The sequence below is a fragment of the Myiozetetes cayanensis genome, unplaced genomic scaffold (genome assembly GCF_022539395.1).
Source record: "Myiozetetes cayanensis isolate MyiCay16 unplaced genomic scaffold, myiCay2020 scf5-8, whole genome shotgun sequence".
In the NCBI taxonomy this organism is placed as follows: domain Eukaryota; kingdom Metazoa; phylum Chordata; class Aves; order Passeriformes; family Tyrannidae; genus Myiozetetes; species Myiozetetes cayanensis.
Window position 1 is genome coordinate 78,792,420 of NW_026087742.1, and position 12,513 is coordinate 78,804,932.

The window sequence follows — 12,513 nt, forward strand, 5'->3', positions numbered from 1 at the left end:
TACTTTTCATATGTAAGCACAAAGCAAAACTCTTCTTTATTCCATGAAAATCAGAGTCTAGCTTTTACTGCTCTGCATAACAAACATTTTACATATACTTCTACACTTCCATTGAATTGTATGAGAATGCTACAGATGGTTTGTAACATCTCGGTTAGCTCATTTTTCACAATGCTCTTGTGACACTCTATATCATTTACAGGAGGTTTGTTTGTCAAGATCCCATAGCACCTTTCTGAACAACAGATGTTTTGAAATTCATCCTATTTTGCTTGGCAAAGATTTATTTTAATGGGTTTTACAGTATGATTTCAGTGAAGAATTCACAGGCCATTTAACTCAGTTTAGGAAAACTGAAAAGACACTGATAAATGTTCATTTATTAGATAAATGTTATTGAATGTTATCTAAAAGACATTCTGATAAATGTTTATTAAAAAGACAGTCATAAACACTCATTTTCCAACTCTTATAATGTATTTTAAAGCAATCAGCCCTATAAAATGTGGTTTATTTGGTTTTTTCCCAAAATGATTTTTCATTCTAAGTTATTATGCAAAAAATGTTTAAGTAATGACTTCAGCTTGATTATTTCTTCAGTTTCCTTCTTAAACAGCGTGTAACTTTGAATCCACAGGTACTCCATGCATCACTTTGTGCATCAAGATCATACATAGTTAAAGGTATGATAGTATTTTTTCATCAGGAATTCCTGTGGATGAGCACTAATTGAGACCTTAATGTAAATTAATGGATAAATATTGTCATATCTCAATATAAAGAGTTCTTACAGAAAATAAAGTCGAGGGTCTGATACTGCAGACTTTACTGGTGAATAGCCCTTGTTCTGGTTATTCTTACTGAAGTCTTCTGTATCCGTGGTACAGGTTAACAGGAGAGTTATATGCTAATCCAGTTCTCTTGTTCAAGAATGTCACCAAGTACCTTATGAAAAATTACTAAATGAAAAAGGATGAATTCAAAAGTCTCTCTAAAGCCCCTTCTTACCCAGGAAAATGTTTGGCATCTCAGTGTTGTGAGACAGTCATCTTCTCAAATGGTAATATAGTCAAATACAGAGTTTTCCCCCAAATAAGAATGCACAGGTGGTCAAGCACAATTGCTCAGTTAGTAAAACCTCATAAACTCATTTTCATGAATAAGTATCACTTATAAAAGTCCACCATCATAAAGCAAATACTCTAATCTGCTTAAGCACACACACAGACTGCTTAAAAAAAAACACTATAGATTTTGCCACTGTCATGTTCCTGCTCATCTTCCCTATATCATTTACTACCTAAAAATGGCAAGACTTGCAATTAACGCAAGTTACAATAAATAATTTTACTGTAACAAAGCCATGTAAAAATAAAATTGCATGGATTTTGTTGATTTATGATTTTCCAAGTATGAGGCATGAAAAAGAGGCAGGAAGCATCAATCAGGACAGTTCCCTGATTATGCTTCATAAAATTATCTTCTGACCAAACCTAAAGAGGAGTTGTAGTATATATACCAAACCACAACACATGGTGGCATTCTCTAATGTAACAGAGGGTGGTTTGTACTTTATCACTGATGGGTAGGTATTAGCTACATTTCAAGTAATACTTAAGATTTTCACTCTTCACCATATAATCCTTTTGTTCTAAAACTACTTGTTTCCTGAGGACAAGTACAAAGTAAGTCATCACCATTTCTGAATGCTGCTGAATATCACTGAATTATAAAAAAAATAGGAAGTCATTGCAATATCACTTGAGTCCTTTTATTTCTAGGGTTCTGACCCAACGTACTGGATAGAATGCAATCACCACGGTACCAGTTTCAATTGTCTCCACTGACTACTGGTCATCTACCCTGAAGAACTGCCTGCAGAACCTGTTGGTCTGCATGGCGAGGCCCTGGCTGAGGATGGGTAACAGGACCTGCACCTGTGCACCCCCTGTGATGTTGAGAAGCTCTCCCACACCTCTCAGTGTGCCGCCTGGGAAGTTACCGGGCAGTGCGGAGCAAGACCCCTGCACTACGGCCAGGCTGCTCCCGCCAAAGCCAAGCGGGTGGCTCAAGGAAGGGCTGGTGAACGACGACCCGCAGACACTGAACACCCAAAGAGCTTTCCGCGCTGTGAGCTCTTTGTCCTTCAAAGATAAACACGGGAGAGACGGGGACACGCGGAGGGGCGGGCAGGGCTCTCGCCGCGCCGGCCGCCTCCCCCGAAGGGCTTCCAGCCCGTAGCACACCTGTCGCGACCAACGCCGGAGCACCAGGTCGGGCTGGGCTCGCCGGCCTCGGCTCCTCGGGGAGCCGGGAGGCCGGCGGCAGGACCGAGGGCGGCGCCCGACCTGGGAAGTTTCTCGCCACAGGTTGCCCCCTCCCGTCCCCCCACACCGGGAGCCCGCGGGCGGGCTCGGCCACAAGGACGCACCTTGGCGCCGCAACCGCCGCTTCTTGAGCCCGAAGATGCGGACCTTGGAGAAGATGTCCACCAGGTTGCCGTTGCAGAGCCCGCGGTTCTTGCTGGGGCTGTTCCGCCTCCTGCTGGCCGAGGGCCGGTCCCAGTGCTGCTCCCTCGCCTGCCGCTTCTGGCGGATCAAGCCGCTGGCGATGGCCGCTGCCATGGCTGCTCGCCGGATCGCCCACGCCGGGCAGAGAGGCGGGAGGCGGCGGGGCGCTCAGCCCCGGCGGGGACCCATCCCCGGCGGCGGGGGGCGGGCGAGCGGGAGCCTCCTCCGGCCCGAGGCACGGCTGCGGAGGGGCACCTCCACTCTGCGGCCGGTGGGAGCTGCCGCTGCCGGGGGTCACCGCATGGGTGCCCCGCCGTCACCCCCGCCGTGTCCCGGCGCTGGGGCACCTACTGCCTACTCGGGCGGGTGTCTGCGGGCGGGCGGGCTGGCGGCGCGGAGCGAGCGGGACTCGGGGCAGAGCCGTGCCCGGTCGGGTCGGATTGGGTCGGGTCGGGTCCGGCCGGCAGCGCTGCCTCCCGGGGCTGCACCTCAGCCCCGCGCCGCCGCCGCCGCCCGCTCGCCCGCCGCTGCCATCGCCGCGGCCGGGGCGGCTACCGCCGCCTCTTCCCGGCTCCCGCCTGATGATTGCCAAGTGCTTCAGAAATCAGCATCTGGAGAGAGCAATCTTCTTCTCCGGGGAGAGCTGTAATCACGGCTCCTCGGTCCCACCCCGCTCCAGCCTCCCCTACACACGCACACGCACACACACACACACACACACACACACAGAGGCACGCACCGCTGGAGCTTTTTTTGTCCTCCCAAAGGCGAGGGGCGGTGAGGGTACGGGGGATGGAGAAGGAATGAGGGAAAGACAGAAGAAGGGGGAGAGAGTCGGAGGGTCGGGGTGTTGCTGAGGCGGTTTTCTGGTGGGAACCGGGGGTTCCCGGTGCACTCGCCTCCAGCTGCCTCTGCGCCCCGTTAGGTTTCCGGATGCCTTCGTAAGGGGCTCCCTCCCTGCGGGGGGGCGGAGGGCGCTGCGCGTTTCTCCTCCGCCCGCCCCGGCCCACCGAGGCACCCTGGCACGCACCCTCTCTCCAGCTCCCCGGCACCGGCTCCCTGCCGGCCGCCCCTGCCGCCCCCAGCGGTGACACCGGCACCTGTCACCGTCCCCAGGCCGGGGAAGCCATGGGGGCAGGGCAGGCGGGTGAGGTGGCACCGCGTTCCGCCAAGGGCATCCTGCCCCGCGACAGCCCCTCTGCCCGACAGCCGGCTAGCAGCGGGGTGGGAGCGCCCCACAGTCCGGGAACGGACGGGGCTGGGGGTGTAGTCTGGCGGGAGAAGAGTTTCTGCCGCATGGGAAGGTTTGAGAGCCATGAGGAAGAAGCACATCTACTAGGCGGAGGGGACCGTCAGCCCAAATACCGAAGGAATAACATAGGGCACCCACAAATAGCAGCGGCAGGTAGATCTACTAATGACCAGCACCATGTAAAATTATAGCCTGTTTTGGAGCACTTGAGGAAGAACCAGACAAGTTCACTAGACACAGAAGCCTAAGGAGTATATGCTCCGAGGAGATCACAAGACACTGCAAATAGTAACTACCATGTAAAATATGACATCTCACTTGTTTCCCTTCATCTTTTTCTCTTTACTCTTCTCCCTTTTCAAATAAAGGTCAAAGATTTTCGGATTTACTTTCTGCAAGCCTAATTGTTAAACTTCCTGAAGTTGTAACTAGCCAGAGGAAAGTAGAAAAAGGAAGCAAGCGGCTACACAGAAAAAAAAAATGCAGTTATCCTATAAAGAAGGACAGATGCTTGCACAGGGAATTATTGTGTAATAAATATTTATTTATATACTGTTTACAGAATACTCTAATTTCTTATTAGGTGGGTTTGTGGTGGTTTTTTTTGTTGTTGGTTTGTTTTGTTTAACAGGCTTGGAGGTGTAATATCATCCAGAATAATTAATTGATTTACAATACAGTACCTAGTATGTAAGAATATGTTCTTGTTTCAGCAAAGGCTTCAGCATCTCTGATATTGACCATTTTTTCCCTAAATCCTTTAATCTACGAAGCGCTATTTTTATACAGAGGGCAAAAGTGTATGGTGGGAACTCCAGTATACAGGGATTTTGTATTAATACTAGACCAACTAGGAACAGAACATGCACAATCGGATCACGATAATACATTTTAATTCTATTTAAAAGTGTCTCTAAAGAGATTCAGCTAAGACTCATTGGATTTTCTATCTGGCAATTTTTACAGAGCAGCAATTTCCTTACAACGGTTACAATTGCCTTAACTAATGCAATTATACAGAGAGGTGGTTATGTTTTAAATTTAAAATTCACTGTAGTATTTTTGTATGCTGCTTTCCTTTTCCTTCCTTCTCAGAAGTGGACAAGACACGGTTCTGCCTTCCTTAAGAACTCTTAAGAGGGAAGCTGTCCTCCAAGTGCCGCCCCAGTGGACCTCCCCCAGCCCCGGCCCTGGTCTCGTCCCCGTGCCCATTCCCTCCCCGGTCCGTTCCTGCCTTCAGCACCATGGACAGCGGAGCAGAGGCGAGCAGCGGATGGCATAGGACATCCCGTGCCACCGCGGCGGAGCTGACAAGACATGGTCCAAAGTCAGCTCGACTTGGCTGCTGGCTTCAGACAAAAGAATGAATGAGAGGGAGTAGAGCGAAATAAAGGCCAACCACCCACTATCTTTCATTTTCACAGTAATTTAGGAGTAGAGTATATACATACAGACCTAACACTAGCTTGAGAATCTCTCTCCAAAAAGATGTAGGTTCCACGTTCCCTTTTGCTGGAGGGACATCTTTATATTATCCAAGGATGCTATGCTATATAACATCTACTATTTTTCCTTTTCCTTAGTTTCCTTCAAATACTGGGCCTTTGCCAAAACACACATTTCTCAAGTACATGATGCTTGGGGTGATGGCAAAGAAAAGAAAGAAAGAAGGTGAAAACAGGCAGTATACCTATAGACAAAGAGCAAATGTGTTCCTTACTCTAGAGATCAAAAACAATAGCTTCGTACTCACATCTCAGAAATGCAGAGCAGTTGTTTACAGCTTGAGGCTTTGCAAAGAAAACTCAAGAGAGCCATCTGGTGTCTTAACCTGTGATAAAATGTGTGCAGTTCTAGTCAAAGTGAAGGTTTTGCTAACAGATGGATTGTAGAAGTATGAACATATCGGCTACCTTAAAGACTAATAACTGTATAAGATTATGTATTTAGGACAAATGAAAATACCTTACTTATGACATTTTTTTACCTTAAAACAGGGTCCTATTTCTGATTAACAATACTCTGGATATGAAAACAAATGATTAAAAGCCAAAGTGGGTGAGCGGAGATTTTCAATACTTTCTATTCTCCCATCTGTTCATTTCTAACTGATAATTTATTATGGATTTCAGGAGTTTTCTGAAACAAAAACATTTTAGAATCTATAAAATTGATTGTTTGAATGAATTTTAGAGTAAAAAACATATATAATGGGTGTATAAAATACTTGCATTATTATATACTAAGGTATAAAATACCTACATAATAAGAAACATTATTATTCCTTAAATTTATTCTTGGTTGAATTGGGAACAAACCATATACCATTTCAGCTAATTTAACATGTAAATTACAACATTAATATTCAATATTAAAATTTACAACATTAATATTTGTGCATATGCATGTACTAGTAATACATAAAATGCTTTTATAAGGACTTCCTTATAGGAAAAATGGAATTTAAATCTTTTTAGTCTATTCTAACCTAGACCCATTGACTCTAAAATTTACAGAACTTAAAATGATGCATTATGGGCTATTCTTTTTTTTTTTTTTTTTTTTTTTTACCACTTGTATGTTTTGCACTAGTTAGATAAAGTTACAAGCTTCAGAGTAACTTCTGGTCAATGCAGACATGGAAGTTCTACAGAGTTCTTCCTTTAATAAACCATTTAAATATAAACAAAAATATTTTTCTACCAGTATTTTCCCACCTATGCACACTCCATCCTAATTTTCTCCTCCCAGATATCCTGAAACCATTCTTTATATCAAGTCCAAACCAAAATAAATCAAATAAACACCAAAGTTCTTACATATGTATATTTTATAGGAGTGTAAAATGTCAGACTCCAGAGTAAACCCACTACCCACCCCAAACCTCATCCCCCTGCGTGCCACTGCAAGCTCCCCTTTGCACTGCCCACCCGCGGCAGAACTCGATGATGAAAATGGTGTCTACATTCGATATCGTACCTATGGGAGCCTTTTCAACCTAAGGCGACTGAAGGCCCACACTAAGACCTTAAATCATCTTGTCCGTGAGCTGCTTTACGCTGATGATGCTGCCCTCGTCGCCCATACAGAAGTAGCTCTGCAGCGTCTAACATCATGCTTTGCAGAGGCTGCTGAGCTCTTTGGACTGGAAGTCAGCTTGAAGAAAACAGAAGTTTTATATCAGCCTACACCTCAGGAAGTCTCCCATCATCCCCATATCACCATTGGTGAAACAGCGCTCAAATCAGTCCAGCAGTTTAATTACCTGGGAAGCATCATCTCCTCAGAGATTGGTAAGATTGATGCAGAAATAGACAACAGGTTAGCAAAGGCATACAGAGCTTTCAGTAAACTCCATAAAAGAGTGCGGCAAAACAAACACCTGAAGAAAAGTACAAAGATCAGCATTTACAGAGCCGTTGTACTGTCTACTCTTTTATATGGATCCGAATCATGGGTCATTTACCGGCACCACTTGCGTCTCTTAGAACGCTTCCATCAGCGCTGCCTCTGCACAATTCTAAACATCCACTGGACTGACTGTGTGACCAACACGTCTGTCCTTGAACAGGCAGCAGTCACGAGCATTGAGGCCATGCTGCTGAGAACACAGCTGCGTTGGGCAGGGCACGTCTCCAGGATGCAGGACTACCGCCTCCCTAAGATCGTGCTATGTGGGGAACTTGCCACTGGCTGCCGCAAGAGAGGAGCCCCGAAGAGGAGATACAAGGACTGCCTGAAACAATCCTCAGCCTTGGCCATATTGATCACCACCATTGGTCTACCCTGGCCTCCAATCGGGAGGCCTGGAGACAGACACACCATCTATAACGCTGCTGCTGCTTTTGAGAACACACGCAGGAGAAAAGACAATGCAGAAAGAATCGCGTCTCGTCAATATCACCTGGGGAGTCTTTCTGCTGTGCCTTCTGCAACCGGACTTGTCTATCTCGCATTGGCCTTTTTAGCCATCAGCGCGCTTGCAGCAAGTGTGGGTAGAACCCTTCTCAAATCTTCAGTTTGTGAAGCCTAGCCATGATGATGATGATGATGATGAAAATGTCAGAATATTACATTGCTACTAAATGTGTAAGTTTCACGAGCTCTAGTGAAGTTTTTATAGCAATTCCTTGCCAACAGTAGGCCCACACAACTTGTTTTTCCAGTTAAATACTTTAGAATTTGATGAGGTAAAGTCAACTTATCCTGTATTCCAGAAATCTTTAGTAAAGTATTGTGAATCTAGATGTTCTTCCAGACCCTACAGAGTTGAAGATTGTTTCATGTCTCTGAAAGTATTGTGTTTTTTTTTTTTTTTAATTTGGAAGATGTTGTGTGCTATATTTGCAAAAAAGATTAGTACCTTACTCCTTATACTTCCATTCAAACTGGGGGTAAAGGTGCCAATTTAAGCCTAACAATTGCAACACATGCATAAAGGTACATCTAGACCACTGGGAAATGTGATATCATTCCAAGAAGTGGCCTCTCAGGACTGGAAAAAATACTTCTTTCTAAGTTATGATGATTTAATCAAGCTTGTGGTGCTTTCAAAAAGGCAGGAAACTGATTACCAGGGTGCTGTTTCTAAATAAAATTGGGATTATGAACATTTGTTCGTTCTGATAAAAAAATTTCTTGAAGGTTGCTGTTAGCTTTGTTGTACCATAATCAAAATGTCTAAACTCAATGAACATACTAAAACGCCTGCACTTCCACAGAATGATATCATAAGAAAATGTGATACAGGCCTACAAATAGGATTATTCATATAATTGCAGACCAATATTTTCCCAAGGCACACAATGTGTTCGTATGTGGGGGGGTGGGTATTGGTAAACAATAGTAACTTTCAATTCTTGTTTTAGTTTTCTTGGGGGACAAAGATGGAGCAAGAGAAATAACAATGACTTGAAGAAGATGAAACATATAATCTACTCTGTAAATTGGTAAGTGTTTAATTTAAAAAAACTTAAGTTAGAAAAACATGTCAGCATAAAAGGTCATATTTGTCATGACCATACCTGTGTGAAAATATTAAAACATAGGTAAGAAATCCCTTTTCAGATAGTTTATGTGCATACCATGCTTATAATAAGACTAGTATACTTATGCACTGAGCTTTAAATTAGGTCAGTTTTACATATTCTTGTATATTAATCTGGGTATAATTCTCCTTAAAAGGTATTGTTAACTTCTCAAAAGAATATGCACTGTGAAGCACTGAAATTTAAAATCTTTAACACCCTGAACACTTGATGCTCATTGATTAGAGTTTAGAGAACATTAAGAACAAAGTTTATTAAACATGATAATATACTTCACAAAATTTGGAGAATTTGGATTTCTGTGCTTTCACACTGACCTGTATCAAAAGCACTCAGCTTTCAGTCTCAACATTTAGAATGCACTCAAGGAGCCAAAGTCATACCTATTAAAAATCTACTGAATACATAGAAGTTCCTGTGGAGTCACTTGTTTAGATAGGTTGGGTGAATCCCTTTAAATAAGACAAAGGTAATCTTTCAATATGTTGTTCAGAGGACTGCCCATAATTTAGCCAGCCTCTTTACAGGCTGTGAACTCACTTGACCTTATGTATCCAAGTCGTAAGAAGAACAGTTAGAACATAATTAGAGCATATACAAAAATAAATTAAAGCACCATGCAAGAAAGTCCTACATTAGATGACTGGTTATGAAGAGAACGATCAAAACATAACCATTAATATGCCTAACAGCTAGGGTGCTGCCTACAGCAGCTCAGAGCCGATGGTTTAGCTAGTGCAATATTTGTTCTGCATTGATTCTTTCACATATTACCTGGGATACATCTGTAACTCAAACGACTGAGTATGTCCACATGAGATATTGGCTTACTCTTTAGACATTACATAGTTCTCAGATTGCTTGGTTTTTTGCTTTCCTGTTTTGACTTTGCTTTCCCCATTCCCTTTCCAATGCTAAATTGCACCTTTGTAGTAATGAGTCTCACGAATAGTGCTGTGTCAAGTAAAATACTTGCTTTAATTACTTCAGAATTTCATTTTTTATTCCATTGGCTAACTCTTCATTCTTCAACAGGGGAAAAACAAAAAGGGATGGAGATTCTTAAATTTATTTTTACAATTGATCTTTCAACAAGATTATATGTATGATTACAGCTGCTAACTTTTAGCACAGCTCCTGTGACATCTTTCATGACTCTTCCTGGTTTTCACTCTTTTTGTCCTCTACTTCTGATACCACTTCTTTTGAGAACAAAAGAAATCATCTGTGAGAATCTGAATAGCACACAGATCATATAAGAGTCTCCAGGATAGCTCACCCAGGCCCCAAATTTAATTCCAACAAGTTTCTTTTTAGCAACAGTTAAAACAACAGTGGGGAAAAAAAAAATTAAGATCACTTTCAGGGAAAAATCTATAAAAGTAATTTAAAATGAATACATTGTGGTTTCTGCAGTTACATATATATTATTTTACCTTTGAAAATTAAATAGTGCCCTTAAAGAGAGGTCCTTAATAACTACAATAGAAACACATTGCCATTAATTTTGTTCCCACTGAAGCTAATAGCAGATCTGCTTCAGACAACGCTCTGGTGACACAAGCCAGAACAAGGACTTTCATTAAAGAAAAGCAAACACAAACACCACCCCCCATCTCTAGTCCACACAGCTGCAGAGAGCAGTTTAAGATTTAGAGGTCTAAAAACAGCGTGGAGAGCTTCTTCATTAATATGCGCAGCTTAAGCCAACATCTGTTGTGTTTACTCATCTAGCCACAGCAGGACTTGTCTGTTTTGCCTGACTTCTCAAACATGCAACAGACTTTGCTATTATTCTCTCGAGTAACTGAAAGTCCCTGTAAGGTTAGTCTGCTTAATTTGGTTCTACAGAAATAAAAGGAACACTGTTGCTGAGGAATTTGGTCTCTACAGTGAATTTCCTCTGAAGTCATACAGCTGGCAGAGCGTGTAAGCTGTTATACCTGTTTGAGAATACTCTCCAGTGAGGATTTCCTACTCCTACAGCATCTTTACAAGGGCATTTCTTGCTTTCCTTAGAACAGATATGAGAATACATGACAACGTGATAAAAAAAATGTGCAATATTTCTGAACCTTAAGAACAAAGGAGGTGTCAGATTTTTACCATCTCAGAGACCCAGAAGAAAAAGCACATTATGCCCATTACATAAAATGCTGAACAGACAAGACAGTATGTGCAGAGACTTACATAAACAACTATCTTGAGAAGCAGAAGAATGATTCACCTCAAATTACAACCAATAACCCCTTAAATACAAAAAGTGATTTTTATCAGTGGCAGGAAGAACTGGAGCATGTCTGCCCATGCATTTGCATGCACATATGTGCATACCCACACATACAAACACATCCACAATATCTCTTTGTTTCTTGGAAGAAAGAATGAAAGACACTCCCTGACAAATAATTTAGAAAAAATAATCTTATTTTCTGCTATGTGACCTAAAATTGACACTGTAAGTTATTTGGCAAAAGAGCTTTTTGATAGTAATCTGTCTTTGTTTACAATTCCTCTACCATTTATTTTCAAATTACTTTTGTTTTGCAATCCCTTTTATACTACTTTTAAGATATTTTTTCTTTTCTTGTTCTAAAGGGGAGGTAATAGTATTTCTCTGAGTACTGCTAATGGAGAAAGTAAGTCTCTGAACAAAGAAAATGTAGATATTCCGGTTAATGCCACATTCATCAATAGGACAAGCCTTGATCTCCTATGAGATCCATTCATACAGACACATTCCTTCCTTTGGGGTTTAGACACAACTAATGTTCTCTGAAAAAAAGTCACATACTGTGTTACCCCTTCCAATCAAATAGAAAATTCAGTGCGTTGTCTACTATTTTTATTGAATGGAGTAAGTTGATGACAGATATAAATCTCTGCAAACAAGTATGCCTAGCTTCTTCTTAGTTAATCTAGATTTTCAGGAGTATCTGACATGCTAATATAGTTTATATTACCAAAGGAACAAACTTTTGACCTAAAGAAAAAAAAAAAGGATTTGAGAACTTCTTCTCTATCTTGTTACTTTTATGCTTTAGAACATCATGACAAAGTTCATAGGTTTTGATTCCTTTTTTTTTTTTTTTTTGAATATAACAGATATTCATGACATGAATACTACAATTATTTTTAAATCTTTAAAAGAAATTGAATACCTTCTCATGTTACTGTGGTGATATTCCTGGCTATTAGTTCAAACACTAAAACATTTATTATTAATGGTAATAACATGAATACTTCTAATACAGTGATCTGATTTTACAACACAAGCTTACAAACCTAAGTTACAAAATATCTGACACTTAGGACTTAATTCATTGAACCCTTTCAACAGCATGTCTCTCTGATCTGCAGTGCAATTATGAGATTTGCCAGCAGTGGACACTGTTTGTCTAGTGTTTCACAGATATATTGACTGAGAAATAGCTTACAACACATACTGGTAAATTTTTCTATTATTACTTGCACTGATGTAAGAAATTAGATTTATTTGTACCAGACAAAAGCTGAGAAAAAATGGCAAGGAAGGAATATTTTTCAACATCTGTGTAACATCAGACTGTACCTTTCTTTAAAAAACCCTATTATTTTAACATCACTTTAAAGTTAGAAATTAAGGTAGCTAGTTGAAAGAGAGTTTTCATTCACCTCAAAAATAGAAAAATCTAAGCATTAAAAAAAAATTCACAGGTTTAAT

At 41.7% G+C, this 12,513-nt stretch overlaps 1 protein-coding gene across 5 annotated transcripts in view; it reads right to left on the reverse strand.

Annotated features, from left to right (window-relative positions):
- The window catches only part of FGF14 (fibroblast growth factor 14), a 393,310-nt gene that overhangs the window by 126,978 nt on the left and 253,819 nt on the right, over positions 1–12,513 (reverse strand). Inside the window, exon 1 of one of the 5 annotated variants that reach the window (XM_050332069.1) lies at positions 2,432–2,682. The exons of the other annotated variants lie outside the window; for them this stretch is intronic. Coding sequence (XP_050188026.1) covers positions 2,432–2,624 — 193 coding nt within the window. The 5' untranslated portion in view covers positions 2,625–2,682. Of the gene's footprint in view, positions 1–2,431; positions 2,683–12,513 lie in introns of those variants that run through there. 5 annotated transcript variants of the gene reach the window in all.